Source organism: Plectropomus leopardus, chromosome 1 (assembly GCF_026936395.1).
Source record: "Plectropomus leopardus strain MGB_pleo_1.0 chromosome 1, ASM2693639v1, whole genome shotgun sequence".
In the NCBI taxonomy this organism is placed as follows: domain Eukaryota; kingdom Metazoa; phylum Chordata; class Actinopteri; order Perciformes; family Serranidae; genus Plectropomus; species Plectropomus leopardus.
The window spans coordinates 11,819,337-11,838,016 of NC_142176.1; the positions used below are offsets into that span (position 1 = coordinate 11,819,337).

General features: G+C 37.3%; 3 protein-coding genes across 3 annotated transcripts; 2 read left to right on the forward strand and 1 right to left on the reverse strand.

Annotated features, from left to right (window-relative positions):
- Positions 1 to 598: 598 nt before the first annotated feature.
- On the forward strand, positions 599 to 5,618 carry LOC121945188 (hyaluronan and proteoglycan link protein 3-like). Its single transcript, XM_042489233.2, has 6 exons — positions 599 to 864; positions 1,800 to 1,928; positions 2,023 to 2,245; positions 2,395 to 2,540; positions 3,683 to 3,985; positions 5,199 to 5,618. Exons 2-6 carry the CDS (start codon positions 1,805 to 1,807, stop codon positions 5,486 to 5,488), a joined length of 1,086 nt encoding a protein of 361 aa, XP_042345167.2. The 5' UTR covers positions 599 to 864; positions 1,800 to 1,804; the 3' UTR covers positions 5,489 to 5,618.
- LOC121944900 (uncharacterized) lies at positions 5,610 to 10,550 on the reverse strand. The gene is made up of 4 exons (XM_042488851.2): positions 10,414 to 10,550; positions 8,247 to 8,424; positions 7,917 to 8,164; positions 5,610 to 6,778 (listed from the first exon to the last, which is right to left on the reverse strand). Exons 1-4 carry the CDS (start codon positions 10,435 to 10,437, stop codon positions 6,509 to 6,511), a joined length of 720 nt encoding a protein of 239 aa, XP_042344785.2. The 5' UTR covers positions 10,438 to 10,550; the 3' UTR covers positions 5,610 to 6,508.
- A 4,909-nt stretch (positions 10,551 to 15,459) lies between these two features.
- mibp2 (muscle-specific beta 1 integrin binding protein 2) lies at positions 15,460 to 17,956 on the forward strand. The gene is made up of 8 exons (XM_042491939.2): positions 15,460 to 15,734; positions 16,340 to 16,430; positions 16,634 to 16,682; positions 16,894 to 17,080; positions 17,169 to 17,240; positions 17,326 to 17,432; positions 17,525 to 17,619; positions 17,703 to 17,956. Exons 1-7 carry the CDS (start codon positions 15,709 to 15,711, stop codon positions 17,608 to 17,610), a joined length of 618 nt encoding a protein of 205 aa, XP_042347873.1. The 5' UTR covers positions 15,460 to 15,708; the 3' UTR covers positions 17,611 to 17,619; positions 17,703 to 17,956.
- Positions 17,957 to 18,680: the final 724 nt, after the last annotated feature.

The window sequence follows — 18,680 nt, forward strand, 5'->3', positions numbered from 1 at the left end:
TGTTGGGGGCTAGACCAAAACTATTCATCTGTGATTTAGGACATTAATTCACCAAGTGCAACTGTTTCACAGTATAAAATGTTATAGCATTTGATAAAATCATACTATAAAAAAGATTTTGCGGTCTGTTATGTCTCCTCCAAAGCTTAATGGTTCAGCAGAATAAATGTCAATGGCAATGCGTTAACCCTTCTAAACCCTGATCATATCAGCTTTTTTGTGCTGCATTCAGACGACTTTTACAAGCTGTTTAACCCTTTAAACTTGAGAAAATTAGTTTCATTTCTTTCAAAAAACATGGGGGGGGGTGATTTTTTTAAAGGAATACATAAAAAATGCGGAAGTTTTTAGATATTATATTATTATACAGACACACACCCACACACACACACATATACATATATCATACAAACTTTGTGTGTGTGTGTGTGTGGGTATTTTCTTGCTTGTTTTTTACGTTTTTCTTTTGTTATTTTCAGCAAATTTTTTCGTAACTTTTATACTAATTTCTTGCCAATTTTGGTCCATGTCTTGACATGTCTATTGATCCCATTTTGGCACCACCATCCTTCCATTCATTCAACGCAGGTGTGTTTCCAGTCAGCAGCCTGGTAGAATCAGAGCAGCACTGCAGCTCTGCAGCTCTACAGAAAAGTCTGGATAAACTTTATCATCATAGCTGCACCTTCATCCACAAAGATTAAGGGAGACTAAACTTGCTGGTTTATGCTCTTTGGCCAGAGACCAGCGCGTCAAAGCTTCTGGAGACACTTTTCTGGAGTCACAGCTGAAAACTTTCTGACTTCTGCTCCGCAGCATCAAATATTACGCCTCGAAGCAAGCGGAATATCGGAGTGAGCTACGGTAAGTGAGAAAAAATGATAACAATCCGTAGGGCTAATGTTTATTAAACGAATCACATCATTAGTCAAATGTGCTTCTGAAATTCACTTTAAAATCGATCTTTTTTATGTGCACACTTTGTTTTCACCTGGCATCCGAGTGTGTTAGATATTTCCAAATTGAGTCAAAAATTGTCATAGGTGTTGCATCAAGTAAATGTGGCTGAATGTATAAAGATTCATATTATGCCCTTTGCTGAAATAGGCCTACTAGTACCCGATCTGCAAAGGCAGGCTCAGTTACTTGCAGGATTGGAATGTAACGAAGTACATTTACTCAAGTGGTTACTCAAGTACAAATTTGAGGTACTTGTACTTACTTCTTCCACTGTTAGTTATTTGAAGTTTTGTGGTGCCTCAGAAACATTAATCTTACCGATTTATAAAAAGCATTAAAGTTTCCCAAGTGGCAAAATCTTATTTTCATGAAGCGACAGAGTGCAATAAGATGGTGTCATGCTGACATCTACTGGCGATGTGCTGCCACCACAGCCAGAAATTGAAATAAATAAATAAATGTATATAATATAATATATATTATTATATTATACTGTAACTCAATTGTTTTTATTATATTAAATTGACTACTTATTTTTTTCTACCATATGTTTTTAAATGATTTTGTCTCTAGATTCAATATTATTTGTATTTATTTTTTTTATATTTATTTTGTTTATTTTATGAAGTTAATTTTCTTTTTAGATCTCTATTATATAACATTGGTTATTTGTTTTATTTACAATGTATTTCATTCACAATTTTTACTAGAGCCATTTTATTTGTTTCTATTTATTTTTGTTGATCTATTTTTATATGTTTTATTGTATAAAGTTACTTTAATATTAAGATTTCTATTATATTACATTGATTAAGGATCAGGGTTTGTCCTCTTCACAGCTAGGATGATGATGAGTTTTCTGAAAACTCTGCTGTTTTTTGGACCCGCATGTTTAACCCTGACTGCCCCTGCAAGTCACAACAACTTCTTCTACCATGACTTCCTTAAAGGAAATGCCAACAAAGAAAGTACGCACATGATCAATAAAATATATTTCAGATCAAAGCCAGGTGTATTTGATCTGGTTTCAGTTCCTAAGATGTTATGTCTATATCCCTGCAGTTCATTTCAGCGGCGTGAAGCTGCATGTGGACTCTGCTCAGCCCTCGGTGTCTGCAGTCGGAGGGGGGAATACCACCATACCGTGCAGGTTTTGGTATGAGCCTGAGTTGGGCTCGCAGAGGAAGGTTCGGGTCAAGTGGTCCTGGTTGCCTGCTGCTGGAGGACATGAGACAGACGTACTGGTGGCCATCGGCTCGCACTGTCGAAGTTTTGGAGACTTCAGGTTGTTGACAGGATAAATGATTCATTTATGATTTTGTATTCTCTATCATTAGTGTCTGTATGAGCATGTTTGTCTTTTATTGACTGATAAGACGTGTGTTGTTGGTTGTTGTTGTTGTTGTTGTTGTTGTTGTTGTTGTTGTTGATCAGGGGTCGTGTGCAGCTCAGACAGGATTTCCCAGGAGATGCTGCACTTGTGATGATGACCCTCCAGCTGAATGATACAGGCCGTTACCGCTGCGAGGTGGTGGACGGACTGGAGGACGGGAGCACTTCAGTTTATCTGGAGTTGTCAGGTACAATATGTCCCTCTATACTGATACCATGACTTCTTTTCTCCATGCATGATTTGGCCTACAGGGCACAGACTCAGGGGCCCAAAGTATGAGGGGCCTGCTGCTGGCCTCCACCTGTAAAATGTCTCTCAAACTAACACATATGCACCCAATAGAGCCTCAAAATGACCAGAAAGAAACAAAAAAAGATTTAAATTTCCCCCAAATGATGACAAAAAATACCTCAAAGAAATGCAAAATGACAAAAATAACTAAATACACAAAATGTGTCTCTGTTTTTTTGTGTCTCTGTGGGTTAATTGTGTCTTTGTTGTATTTTTGTGTCATTTTGTGTTTTATTGGGATAATTGTGTCTCTTTTAAGATAATATTGTGTCTTTCTTGGCCTTTTTTGTCTCTCTGTGTACATCTTGCGTCTCCTAGTTGTTTTGTGTGTCTTTTTTGAGTCTTTTGGGGGTAATTTTGTGTCTCTGGGAGATAATTTTGTGTATTTTTGGTTGTTTTGTGTCTCTTTGAGGTCATTTTTGTCTTATTGAGGTCATCTTGTGTGTCTTAGAGGTAAAGTTATGTCTGGAAGGTAATTCTGAGTCTTTTTGTGATTGTTTTATGTCTCTCCAATGTATTTTATGTATTTTTGGTTGTTTTGTTGTTTTTTAGGCCATTTTCTGTCTTTTGGGAGTTATTTTGTGTCTCTTCTTGGTAATTTTGTGTCTGTAGGAGGTTATTATGTATATTCTTTCATGTCTCTTATTAGTCTTTTTGAGTCTCCTTGTGGTTGTTTTATTCCTCTTTGTAGTTATGTAAAATAATCCATCCACACTGATATATTCTATTCTCCTCTAACATAGACATGTAATCATGTCTGGTAATATCAGAAGCCTCGTTATCACTGGTAGTGTGAGTAATAATAGCGGAAGCAGTAGCAAAGAGTACTGGAGTTTAAAATCTTATGAAAAGTGGTGGATCTTTTAGTTGTAGTTGAATGTCATTAATTGTACGGCCTTTTTCAGCAGACTTTTTGACAAAAGCACAGGTGCTAATAATAACATTAACAATGTCCCTGTTGTGTTCAAGCGTCCCAGTGAGTAACTTTTGAAGCTAACATACTTTTTGTATCAATGACTAATTAATTCTTCCATCCAGGTGTGGTGTTTCCCTACCAGCACGCTCGTGGTCATTACCAGTTCAGCTTCAGGGGAGCCCAGCAGGCCTGCAAGGAGCAGGACGCCACGCTGGCCACCTTCACACAGCTCTTCCAGTCCTGGAAGGAGGGCCTGAACTGGTGCAATGCAGGCTGGCTGGCAGACGGGACGGTCCAGTACCCCATCACACGGCCCAGAGTGCCATGCGGGGGGCACGGCCTTGTGCCAGGGGTCCGGAGCTACGGCAGACGGCACCTGCAGCTTCATCGCTACGATGTTTTCTGCTTCTCCTCTTCACTAAGAGGTGAGGGCGTGAGACTAACCATGTCACACGTTCAAAAGACCGTCTTCACAGCAGAGGTCAGTTTGTCACAGCAGGGGGAGCACAGGTGTTACAGATAACATTAACGATGGCTGTTTAAGTGACTCAGTAAAAGCTGGCAGTGTGTCAGCGAGCCAGCGTGCATGCTACCAGGATCTAAAACAGCTAAATGGAATTCAGCAGCTGTTAATGTCATTATTTCCACCTGTGCTTTTCCTACTGTGACGTGTCCAAGCGTCCTCTGTGAGAAGGGACTCTGTGTTCTCATCTCACTGCTGTGAAACTGTCTTTGCCCAAAAGAGCTTTTTCAGCTTTATGTCTCCATGATGTAAATAGTGTACAGCTGTAACTGCTAACAACATCTGTTTTTCACCTCTGCTTTAAGTTATTTATTGCATTTTTTTTTTTTGCCTGTTCATTTTTAATTTATATTTGCTGACATTATCTTATATATATGTAATATCTGTTATAATTGAAAACCCCATTAAAGATATAGTTTAAAAAATAATCACAGAAATTCTAACTGGGAGAAGTTTCAGCTGGTAGCAATCTGTAATCCTCACCTCTAGAGACCATTAAATCCCCCTTAATCTCACACACTGGGCCTTTGAAATTACAATTTGAACCTTTAAAGCTCTTCTGCAGAAGATTAATTTTGCTGTATATATCACAATTTGTTCCTGTTTTCATCCTTGTTTTCATTTCCGATTTACCACCTAAATAAGCGAGCATTTCAATAAATCTAAAAAGAAAATTGATGACAGGATATTAGGATAAAGAATGAATAGCATAATTCTACATTTTTTTTGCTTGAATATTATATCTTTATGTGCTTGACAGATAGTTCCACGGTTAAAAGTAAATTAGCATTATATTATTATATTATTATAATTATATTTTAGGATATTTGAGTAATTTTAAATGCTCTCCAAGTTTTAGACTAGAGACAAGTCGAAGGATGAAATTTACAGTTGCTAACTTGTATGTTTTTTAATGTCTGGGCCCCTATTTACAAGCTTTGAATAGCTTATCAGGTTGTCCCATTTCAAATGTCTAATTTTACTTAAATCATGTGTGTATCTGATCAATCTGTGAATAAACAATAAACAAACAACATAAAAAATTTAGAAGAAACTCTGGAGCATAACCTAATATTACCTGTGGAAGGTTTTCTAAATGCATTTTTGCCTTAAAGGTAAAGTCTACTATCTTCAGCGCTCTCATAAGATGACCCTGACTGAGGCTCAGCGGGCGTGTCAGGAGGACGGAGCTGAGGTCGCCAAAGTTGGACAGCTCTACGCTGCCTGGAAACTCACGGGGCTGGACCGCTGTGACGCCGGCTGGCTGGCTGATGGAAGCGTTCGGTATCCCATCACCAGGCCACGAAGAAACTGTGGTCCCCCTGAGCCAGGGGTGCGCAGCTTTGGCTTCCCACCTCCTCAGCACAAGTATGGAGTCTACTGCTACAAGTCAGGCGGTAAATGAGGGTCTATTCCTGTTTTGTACCAGGTCAAAAATATCAACGTTGGCACAGATTTCTTGAAAATATATTTCCCTATTTTGACCTACCTGCTTCATTAATGCCGTAAATTCTGGAAACTCAGAGTAGCGGGAAAAATGAGACGTTTAATAGAAGTACATCTCTCTGTCTTAGTGTCAGAAGTGAAGGATTTTTACATACATGTCAACTATTCCCTTTAATACAACACATTTTCACTTATATCTATTTTGTTTACAACTAATCTAAAGCATAACAAGTGTTTTCATACAGCTAAACACAGAATCTGTGAAATGCAGCTGTTAGCAGCACAGTGAACCAGATATTCATCCAGGGTAGATTGTTGTACCCGAGTCCAGTCCAACCTTCTTGTTAGGTCAAACTTAAAGAAACTTAAAACATGCAAAAAATTCAAAAACATCAGCAGCCCATTTCACAAAGGCAATTTGAAAGCTCTACTTTTGGGAAAATTTCAAAATTGTAGACTCAACATCTCATAAATGATTGTCACTGACAGACTGCAGATAAATTTTCAAGTGTGATGTTTGCTTTTATTGCTAAAATATTATTATGTATGTATGTATGTATGTATTTATCTATGTATGTAAGTATATATATGTGTGTGTGTGTATATATATATATATATATATATATATATATATATATATATATATATATATATATATATATATATATATATATATATATATATATATATATGTGGGAGGAAATTATGTCATGTTGCAAATGTGGTAAAATGGGCCCCAGAAGGCAGTGAAGCATCTCAGGTGACCTTGTAGACTCAATGCTTCAGAGCTTGTAAACAGTGTTTCACCTCCACTGAAGATGCAGAGGGCTTCAACAAAGATGCTGTCAAAAATATTTCACGATTTGTCCGTTAAAAAAAAACAAAACAAAAAGACAAATTAAAGCCAAGATATTTAAACTCTGATTCTTTCAATAAAACATGTAACAGACAGTAGCCGTGTGAGTGTGCACAATCTTTCCTACTCAAACTCGGCTTCGAAGAGGAGCCTCTCGATTTTCATCCTGACCTCGACCTTTTTCTGAGGGGTCAGCTTTTTGAACAGCTTCACGAGGCCCATGAAGTAGAACTCATCGCAGTCTTGTGGTTTTTCAATGTTTGTCTGTGCAGTTTGGTCACATTTAGAAGAGTTCGGCTCCGTCACAAACTTGCTTCTCCGGGCGCTTGCTCCTTGGTCGTCTGAATCCATGATGATGGTTACATCTTCATTGTTGCTGTCATCATCGCTCTCCTGTGAGGACAACACACATGTTTTTAACAGTGAAATAAAATCTGTGGGCTTCAATGAGACTGATTTAGCATTTACGTAGGTATTGCAATGTTGTTAGTGATAAACAAGACAACATTTAAAGCTGGCTAAATCTGAAGTTTCTGAGTTTTGGCATGGGCATCCAAAGAGCATTTTTATAGATGCAAATAAGACGCATAAGTGTTTGAATTTTAACAGCCACAAAATACGTAATATTGAAGTGTACACGGTAGTGAATGCATACAATGTATTATTCAAATGTATATGTTCTTGATTCACCTCTTTAAAATAAAATAGGAAAGATCCTAATGTACATTTCAAAAGCTGATTAGATTTTTTTTCAATTCAGATCCAAAATTTAAAAAAAAAAGATCTATTTGAATTGTTTTCAACTTGAATTTTTAGATCTAAATGAATCGGATCTGATCTGAATATGAGCAACCTGGATTTATTTTGTTGAGATTCTGAATCTCAAATTTTTCTCCCTGAATTTGTGAACAGTCAAGAACTTTAGGGCTGTATTCAACCAAAGGAAAGCTTGGTCGCAATGAGAATTTGGCCCACCGATCGTCCCTGCAAAAAATGTTGCTTTTTTTTTCCTCCTGGACAAAGTGTTCTAAATTAAGAGTTTTTTCCCTCAAATATCCTTGAGAAACAAAGACCCCGCCCTCTAAACAGTTGTGACTGATGACTTCATTTACAGGATGTTTTTTGATCAATTACACCATATCACACACAACTTGGGATTCCAAAAATGCTCCTAGAGGACATCAGAGTTTCACCCTCCAAAGATACTAAAGACACAACTGATACTCGGACATCATATTAAGAACTTAATCATAAAATGTGACTTGCGCACAAACTGATTGTAAAGTCAACAGATGAAACTGTTAAACTTCAGGCTGCCATGCCATTTAAAATGTTGTTCATAATAAAAATGGACAAGGGGAAGCTAAAAGAGGTCTGTTTGTTTATGAAGAAGAGGAGCTCAATCCGTACATAAGATTTACTTCACCCACCAGAACAGGAATCCCTGAGAGTGCAGCTACTTTTTCTTTATGACAGAAGATTAAAAGCAACATCTTGATTAAATTTACATGCTACATAATCACAGACTTACTATTTCAAATGAGGGGATGTCACCCACTCCAGGGCTCGAAGATGGAGCAATCAATGTTTTGGTTTGGTTTCTTTGTGTCGCGGCTTCCTGTAGTAGGGATATTTTTTTTAATCTTCGTGGTAGATTTTGCCGGCAGAGTGGCAGATGGTTGATGAAGTCTATTCTCCTTATCAGCGTGGAGGCGCAGTACAAACAGTGGTAATGTGTATACCTTCTGCACTCCAGTGCGCATCTGTAGATTTTGTACTCTGAAATATGAACAAGACATTTCATTATGAATGAATACATGATTAATAATTTTGCTGAAAATAGAAAATGTAAAAACTTTACCTCCAGCAGTAATGGCTTTCTCTTGATGCTTGTTCAAATGATGCACAGCTCTCGAGTGTTTTGAAGGTTTGAATAAAGATGGTAAGCAAAATGGACAATGAAATTTGGGAGGTTTGCAGCAGTCACTGCATAATTGCAGAGGCGGCATGGAGGATCCCTTCTGGATAGTTATATGAATCTGCAACAGATGATTAAATTATTAGAAATAAAACAGCTTCAGATACATCAACTGTCTATAAACTACTTAAAGGGACAGTTCAGATTTTTTCAGTGGGGTTGTATGAAGTACTCATCCATTGTCAGTGTATTACATACAATAGATGTCTGTCGGCACACCCCCAGTTTAGAGAAATGGCAGGAGTTCTGAAACAGAAGCTGAACAAAATAGTGCTGTGGACTGGGCAGTAGCAAAATGTATTTCAGCTCCCAAAAAAGGTCACACCTAACAAAAATCTACAATAGTTCAAGTGTACACTATATTGGGAGTATTTTCAGCACTTTACCTTCACATCAGACAGCCTTTTCCAAAAGCGAAGCCGTTATTAATGGTTTAATTTCCTCATCTATGCTCTCTTTAAAGACACCAGACTCCATTGGAAAAAAAAGCGTTTTAATGTCGTTGAACACAGGAGCTGCTAGTGTACCACCTGACCGCTTTGATCAGTTAGTTAGTTTGTGTTATTTGTGACTTTGGTGAGTCTAAATTAAACCCTTTTCAATGGCAAAGTCACACAGTGAGACCAAAAAAATGATTAAGCAGCAGCGGAGAAGCAGCTCCTGTGTTCAGTGACACTGAATCACTGTTTTTCTCAGTGGAGTCTGGGCCTGATCAAAGCAATATAACAGCTTCAGTTCCCCATAAAATATCACTGTCTGACAGAAACGTAAAGCAGTGAAAATACTCTTGATATTGTATACATTACATTTATTGTTTTATGGGAGACTAGTTTTATTGCTCACCCTGTCCACAGCTGTACATTGCTTAACCTCTGTGCCAATGGTCCTGCTCACTTCTCCAAACTGGGGGTGCTGACCGCCATTGTAAAGAATACGTTGACTGTGGTTAAGTAACTCAGACAACCCCACAGTCTCACTGACTGCGGCCCTTGTGAATGAAATGCAGCTTATTTAACCCTCTGAAACCTGAAGTAACATCACTTTTCTTGTGCTGCTTTCAGGCACCCTCCACAAGTACTTAAACCTTGAACACCTGCCACCTGGTGCAATTACTTCCAAAAACACGAGGGAAATATCAGTGAGCAACTTGGTTTGAAATGTTCAGTGAATTGCAAGATATTAGTAGATATGGAAATGATTTTTATTTAAAGTTAGCGGAAAATATCTATTGGGGAAAAAAAAGAAAAAGTTAGGGGAAAACTCTATTCATAAATATCAAAATCACGTTTTTTAAATAACTGGCGTTACAGAAATATTAATGATTTAATAACCCTTTTTGTTTGTTTTTTAAACTTTCTTTTTCGTGTTTATTTGTTGTTGTGTTTTTGTTTAATTCTAACAAAACGTCAGGTAATTTTTTTGCTCTTTTTACGAATTTCTTGCTAATTTGGGGGTAATTTCTTCTTTAGGTGCTCATTGCTTTTTTTATAACAGGAAACAAGCCAATCTGCTTTAGTTGCAAAGAACTTAAATAAAAGTGACTTGGCCTGGAAATGTAAATGTAATGTGTTCGAGGGCAAAAAGATGAGAGGAGCAAGCTAAAATTGAAACAAAACAAACAAACAAACGAAAAACAAACAGAAAAGGCCTAAACATTTTTTTTTAGGCCTGAACAATTTTATTTCTCGTTGTTCGTCTAGCCTGGCTAACTTTTAATGTCTAACCGTTGATCTGTTTTAATGTTTCTATGGTGGAAAATGTTGTATTTAAAGGTTAAAGTTATCTTTTCGGATCCCCAAAATGACCATTGCGTGCTTTGAAGTAGAATTTACACTTTAACGCAGCGTTAAAATACGTTTTTATGATTAGCATTAGCTGGTTACCTTAAAGATCAAAGCTGGCTAACGTTAGACAATTAGCTAACAGCTAGGCGAGTAAGGAGCACAACTTCTGAAGTTTTTAGTCCTTTAAATGACTGTAAAGTAAAAAAAAAAAAAAAAAAAAAATAATAAATCCAAAATAACTGTTGACTATTAATGTTTTTACTTACTTTGAGGTGTGGATCAATGTCCATCTTCGGTCAGAAAAGTTCACAACTTCTACAAAGTTATGTTGTGGTCTTCTTCTTCTTCTACTACTATAAATCCTCCTACTACTTCTTCTTCGTCTGCAATGGTGGTTGGGCAGTTAAATTACAAGCGCATTATCGCCTCCCACAGGACAGCAAGGAAAATAAACATAACTTTACTGTCCAAAACTTACAATAGAAAAAGAATTACATTTCCAACAGCTCGCCAACAGTAGCCAAAAGTTTTCAAGGAAAAAAATCGCCCAAAAGTTTCAAAGAGAATGAATCGCCAAAAGCGTTGAAGAAAAAAAGCAACATAATTTTAAAAAATCACAGAATTTTTTTAAGTCACAAAAAAATCATCAAGATGTTTTACAAAAGGGAAAATTGGCAGAAGTTTTGTTTTAAAATCACACAAAAATTAAAAAGAAAAACGGCCATATAAAAAGTCCAACACAAAACTCAACATCATATACAGAAATTTAAGCAAGTTAAGTGAAATTTTAAATTAAAAAAAATGAATAAATAAAAATATCTCCCTGAGGTTTTACAAAGTAAAAGTGTTCTAAGAAATCATTAAAACTAAATGCAGATACAGAAAATCAGTAAAATGCCAAATCAGGCTGATAATCTATCGACCCCCATTCTTTTCTTTTTGTATAGGTCTATGCATGTTTGCTTGTTGTTTACTACACTTAAAAGCTGCTGTTGACACACATTATTAGCACCTAATTGGCTTGAGTGTGATGCATTTGCTTCCTGGGATGCCTACATTTGAGCTGTTTCCAAGAATTTTTTTTACTGTCACATCACTCACATGCTGTCCTTTGTTAATTCATGTGCATCCATCCCTACTGCAAGCCATCTTTTTCTCTCCCTCACTGCCAAAAATGTCCTTCCTTGGTCAAAAATCACCACCAATACAGTCAATGAAAATAAACATTATGAAGAAAATGTGAGTGAAAGCAACACTTAAACCTTGATCAAGGAAAAACATGAAACATGCATTTAAAAAAAAGGTTAAAACGTTTTTGAAAGAAAAATATAGTAGCTTTTTAAAAGTAAGTTAAGTTTTAAATTATGTATGTAACCTTGTGAAACCTGAGAAAATTAGCATGGAAAAAAACATGGAAAAATGCAATCAGCTACTGAACAAAAAGGACCCAAGAATTAGCAAGAAGGTACTTCAAAAGGCATAAGACAATTACCTGAAAAATAAAGAAAAATAGAAAAAAAAGAGTAAAACTAGAAATGACACACACACACACACACACACACACACACACACAAGTAAAATAGTATCATTTAAAAAGTTTTTGTCTATTTTTGGCTATATAATTTCCTAATAATTTCTCAGCCCCTCTCTTTTTTTCAATTTATACAAATTTCTTGCACTTTGCAGGACATTTTTTTCCAAATTGTTGATTGCCTGCATTGAAAAATATATCTTGAGGACACATGTGTGTCTCTTTCTGTCTTTCAAAGTGAATGGAGTGGACGTACTGCACAGGATCTTTACAAACTGAGGTTTAATCCCAGCCAGCAGATGGCAGTCAGATGTTTGAGGCTTCATGACAACAGTAGGACCAGAACAAAATGTGCAGAAAGTATTTGACTGTATTCAGTTCTCTGTTATATAACATCTGCAACCTTAAACTTGAGGTTTCATATCCGGATTTTAAGATGATTCACAAGCAGCATCACGCAGTCAGACTGTACAATAGATTTCATCAACTTCCACAAGTTTTCTGTGAACAAACTCCATGCAGTTACACAGAAAATCTGGCTTTTATGGAAATACGATCAGATTAAATGTGAAGAATGCAGACTGACATGAATGTGACTGATGAAAATCTGAAGTGAGATGTGACGTTTAAACAGTTCAGAGGGAAGAAAAAAAAATCAAAGAACAGAGTGTACTGTCACTGAAGTATGTTCACAGACCCCGCAGTATCTCTCAGCTTTATGAGACATTCATATGTGGGACGGTGCAATATTTGCTCTGCAGCTGATTCAGCATCTCAGGTCTGCATGTCAGGAATCACAGAGAGAAAATGTTGACCTATAAACCTGTCACAGCTAAATGTTCATTGGATGATGAATCCAAGTTCATATGGGCTATTTAGATAAACAGATTACACAAAATGTCCATATAGACTAAACAGCTGCATGAGCAGTGAGGTAGTGTCATGTGAAAGGTCAACACAACATTAAGTCCTGATCCACATGAATAAAACTGTAAAATGGAGCCACAACAACTGGAATTCTTCGAAGAGGAAGCAGTTTCATGCTCTGACCTCGACACCCATGACTGAAAGTGCATGACACAATATCTGCGTGAGTAGTTACACTAATTAGGTTTATTTAGGGCTTATTGATTTTATTGAAGGAAAAAAGTTACATGGAAAAAGAAAAGAGCAGACTGCGTCATTTTACATGTGTTTGTATACCACTAAATCTAACAGAACTGGAACAAAATAAAATTTTAAAAAAGCCATAAAATACTGCCAAATACACAAAATATATGTTTAGGTTTGGTTAATTTTATAATATATAAATATTGAAGTAATATTTTTTGTTATTACTTCAAAAACTGATGATTTTGTTGTGGAAGGTGCTAGAATGTAACATGTATGTACTTTCATGTTATTTTATTTAATATTTACACTTGTCTGGAGCCAGTGTTTGTCCATTCTGGGCTACTGTAGGAACATGGCGATGCAACATGGCGATTTAGACGAGACCCTACTCCCTATGAAAGTATAAACAGCTTATACGAAGGTTACAAAAACACAATAATTCTTATTTTCAGGAGATTATACATCAAAGAAAATACTTTACTATATTATATTCAATTCTATTATATTCAATTTTTTGCCAAAATATCCCCCTAAATCCAACCCACTGAACATTTAAAGGATCTGATTCATGCTGTAATTGAAATATTTCATCGGGATATGGGGTAAAAAGCTGCAAGTGTAAGAAACAATGCATGCATGTAAAATTAACAATAACACAACAGGAGTGAACAAAATCGAGGATTCGAAGAAAAGATCTTCAGCACCAAGTTGCATGAAAAACATGATTAAGCCCAACGTGTTACGCTTTCAGTTCCAAGAATCTCTCGGTCACATTTTGAAGGTGATTGTCTTGTCTGTGTATCACAAAGTCGTCAAATGAGAAGGCACGGGTTTGGTAGAAAATATTTATCTGGTCTGTAAATGGAGCTGATATCAACCATACCATCTGTTTTGATTTATTTATTCATATCATCTTGACCCTGTAAACTGTCCACCAGATTCCAACCATGAATATAAAAGCTGTTATATTGTTGCAGACTTCAAAAAATCCAAGAAAATCTCCTCCAACTTGGCAGGATGAACGTCAGACTATGAATAGAAATCTTACAAACTGAATTCCAGTTCACTTGGCGACTTCCTCTTCATAGCTGAGGTTCTCGAGGGTGTAAACCCCAACATAAGTAATATTTTGGTGCAACCTCAGGAAACTGTGTCATGGAGTTGGTTGGGAAGTTTCTAAACAAAACAGAGAGAGGTCAGCAGCAGGCTGGTGAAATAAACACCACAGCAATGTGATTGTGTCAGGAGACGTTACCTTTTGTTTTCTGTGTCTCTGATTCAGACACTTACAGGAACTGTTCTCTATACTGGCAGCCTTATCATTGTGTGCATTGTAAGTGAGTGGCTGATAACAGTGCTGAATGCTACATGGAAAATGAATAAGGGGAGGCATGAGTACTGACAGATCATCTGTACCATGCACACAATGCAAAGTTGCCCTATAATTAACATGTGGCTGTTAGGAACCATGTGGTAAAAGAGGCCCCATCGTCCTATAGATTACATAAGTTAAATGCAACCAACAATGAACTGCAACAAAAGTCTCCTTTGAGGTTTTGCAACTCTCATGTGTCTTTTCACAGTGTTTTCTATCGTTATGAGAATTTTATTTTAGACTGTGAAAAATATTCTATACTGAGACATTACTTTTTTGTCTTTTCTAATTTAGCCTATAGCAATTCATTAATTTTGCAGCAATGTAATGATGGGTAAAACTTAAGGCAAAGTAACACCAACACAATGAAAACCCCCAGAAATACATAAAAGACCCAAAGTTTTGGTAAAAATCTTTTGCTAAAGAATTTGTTTAAGAAAAAAGGAGTGGTCCTCTTCACAGCTTTTAATGGTGAATCAAACTATAGCAACTCATAATTACTTTGAAATCGTAGCCTTTTAAGAACAATGTATCCATCTACAGTTGGAAAGAGTGTAATCAAAGTAGAGTTCTGCAAAATAAAAAAATCTTAGGTTGATAACAAATAAGCAATAGCTTAATGTTTATGTTCCTTTTGTCTTCATTAAAATTTATGTCAGGCTTACAAATGTAGGGGGTCTTCCTATATATATATATATATATATATAGTCAGCTAAACCAAAGGACAGTGGTGGAAGAAGTATCCAAACAGCAGCTGTGCCACAATGTAAAAACAACTGATTACATGTAAAAGATGTGCACTTAACTTATTAATAATGAATATAAAAGAATTAGAATAATAATAATACTAGTAAAAGAGTAGCAAAAGTGGCCACTGCGATTCTAATTTAGGTAACTTTAGTCAGCCAATATATTTCTGCTTCTTTCTACAGCCTGCTTATCTATATTTATTTCTGTCTACAGCCAGGGATCAATAAAGGTGCATCTTATCTTATCGTAATGTCAAAGTGTCAGTAAAGTGACTCTGATAATAACTGACTGTCATACAATAAACACACACCCACACTTTCTTTTGCAATACAAAAGGATGGTATAAATACAGCCTTATTTTTACTTTTTTCCTAATTTCTTGCATTAAAAATTGGGATTACATCACGGGCTCTGGTTAGAAGGTGAATGTGGGCGGAGGCAGGAAGGGGGAGGGAGTTGCGGTAAAAAAAAACCCGCTCCTGATTGGCTGCTGCGGCTTTCTTGTGCTGCTCGAGGTGTTTAAATAGCCAATCAGGTAGCTGGAGCTCAGTATGTGTAGCAGCTGCAGAAAAGTGACGGTCCTCTCTCGGTGGAAGACCGCGTCCGAGCGACACCATCGTCCCTGCTCTCTCAACTAACTCAAGTGCCATGGAGGAATCAAGTAGTTGACGTTACCTGTTGCAACCTTCTCTTTTTAAGCTTTCTTCCCGTCTGATCACTGCGACCCGGTTAACTGACGTTTTTTGACTTTTCGGCGACATATTTCCCCACGAGCTTTGACCATCTGAAACCATGAAGTACATCATCGGCATCGGCGGGTGAGTTCCTCCGGATGAATGGGCAGCTAAAGCTAAGCTAACCCAAAATTGCTAGGCCCTGAAAGCCCGGCACACGTGGAGAGAGAGGGCGGTCATGATGACATCCGATAAAATGTTGCTGTCCACTTTGTTTTCGTGCGTTTGAGAAACCAAAAATATCTGCGTTTTTTTATACTTAATGTAAACACTCAAACGTGTAATTCAGTACATAAACAAAGCCAAAGCTAAGGGTTACTTCCGTGTAATAGAGATGAGCGGACCTGCATTATGCTCAGTTGACCCACCCTTTTTTCTCCACATAATGTAAAACCTAAAATCAACTAAATGTGTTAATTTAATGTTAAAAAAAACCTCCTGAAAATATGTGTTTTTGGCTGAAAACTGGTTGTTTTGTTATAGAAATATGTGAAAATTACACGTATGTAATGTGTATGTACATATGTTTAACAATGTTTGCCCCCCCAAACGGTATAATGTATAACCGCACTTTTATGCGGACGTGCCAGATACAATAACTCGTGTCTAATCATTCATCAGTTTTACAACTTTACGTGGGTTTTATTGTCCACCGTTCATTTCCTTTTTTATTACTTTGTTCCGTCCAGCGTAACTAATGGAGGGAAAACCACCCTCACAAACCGACTGATCAAGAACCTGCCCAACTGCTGTGTGGTACATCAGGATGACTTCTTCAAGGTGAGTCACAGACACACAGCTGTTTGAATTTTGGATAACCAAAGGAATTTCTCCGAGTAACATTATTTGGCAACAGAGTGGTAACACTTTGCCACCTGTGTTTTAGATACGGTTTAACCTAGTGAGTAAGTAAAACACCATCAGAGCCTTCCTTATAGCAGAGTGTAGTGTACCTTGGTACATCTTATCAATGTATGTTTCAGCCCCAAGATCAGATTGAAGTTGGTGAAGATGGCTTTAAGCAGTACGATGGTAAGCCTGGGTTTTTAATGAAGGAGTGTGAGTGTGGGTATGAGTGTTTATGTTGTATGTTTGCTCCTGCTGCAATGTTGTGTGTGTAATCTGCATGCAATATAGACAAACATGATCACAGTACACGCGTTTCTTACGTTGTTTCTTTTTTTGCAATTTTCTATACGCTTCTCCTTTTCCTTCCTTTCTTCCTCCCCGCTTTGCTCCTCAGTCATCACTGCTCTGGACATGGACGCCATGATGAGTACGATTTATGCATGGCTGGACAACCCAGTGAAGTTTGAGAAGTCTCACGGCGTCAACAACACCCTGGACACCGAGATCGTCCCAAAGTCTGACCACGAGGAAGAGGAGACTCACATCCTTATTGTGGAGGGCTTTCTGCTTTACACCTATGGGTAAGGATGTGTGCTTATTGCATTTTTTAGTGTTTCTCACTGTAAAAAATCAGTAAGCCATTAAATTAATTAATCTCTTCCCTTGCAGACCTTTGATCGACGTGCTGAACCAACGTTACTTTATTTCCATCCCATATGAAGAATGCAAAAAGAGGAGGTGGTAAGTACCTTAAATACTGTTGTCGACTTATAGTCTAGTCTGCTGTTTGTTACCTTTTTTTATAATTGGTTCTGTGTCTGTGCAGCTCTAGGAACTACGCGGTGCCAGACCCCCCCGGTCTGTTCGATGGCCACGTCTGGCCCATGTATTTGAAACACAAGAACATCATGGAGACTTCAGATGTTGACGTCTGTAAGTGTCTGCATTTTAAAAATATATATATATACATATTCATATTTAAAGAAGTTTCTCCTGTTGATTTAAATGTATGTTTGCTATCACAGTGCAGCTTGATGGAACCAAGTCAAAGGAACAACTGTTCAACTTTGTCTACGGTGACATCCTGAATAACATCCAGAAGTCTCTCTAACAAACAAAGGTAAACAAATCGTCCAGCTGCCTGTTACAAAAAATCGTTGTGTCCAAATGTGAGTTTTCTGATTTTGTTTTCCTGTGTTTCAGGTCATACGATCGGCTAAAAGGAGCATGTACTCAGCCTGCAAGCAGAACACCGCCTTGCCTTAAAGTTTCTACCTGGCAGCTCATTTAGCTGACTGCTACGATTTTTTGTAAATGTTTAACTGATGGCATCAAATGCTGGCATGTTTTTATATCTACCATATTTATTGCTTTATTACAGCCCACACTCCAAAGAGAGTTGATGGAAACATTCAGAGGATGGTTGCACTTGTGTCAATAAATGATCCTCCTGCCAACACTGTGCTCTTCTGATTATTGTAAGAATGACCAGTGCTCATATTGAAGTGAAAACCAGACAAAATGTAACTTTAAGACATTGCTAAGAGTCTTAATGTGTGAAGCCCACATTTGTTAAATGTAGTTTTTAAATATAGGCCCCCTTTTCAACACTTGCAGCCCTGGGTGGCTGCTAAGTTAAGCACAGCGAGCAGACGGCTTTCGCTATCTTGCTCACAGGCAGCAGTTGGTGTGAGTGATAAGTGGAATCTCAAAGTTAAAACTCGTGACCTCAGGTTTGGAGCACAACCTTATCTAAAGTCAGACGCACTTGTGTGCTTTCCCTGGAAGTGTTGCCTTCAGAATAAACCACTTCAGAGGTCCCCTTTACTTTGTTTTTGCTTTGTGTAATAATGCAGACCAGGTGAATAAGTAAATGCATGATTTACACAATATATGTTGGAAAATAGTCCAAATGTTGAACTGTGGTGTTAAAGCACATGCAGTAAATAATGTATGTGTCCACAAACATATTTAAAGCCTGGTATACACACTGGTTGCTGTAAACAAGGTGAAGCTGAGCAGAATTTCTGGGCAGGAAAGCATCACTGGATGCAAGTGGACCATCACATGGAGAAAGTGGTTGGTGTACAACCTAATTTCACTCCCACACCAATGTTTTTTGTCTTAAAAGTCGTGGATTAATCCCAAATGCTAAGACATTTATCTTAAACAATGCTTTCC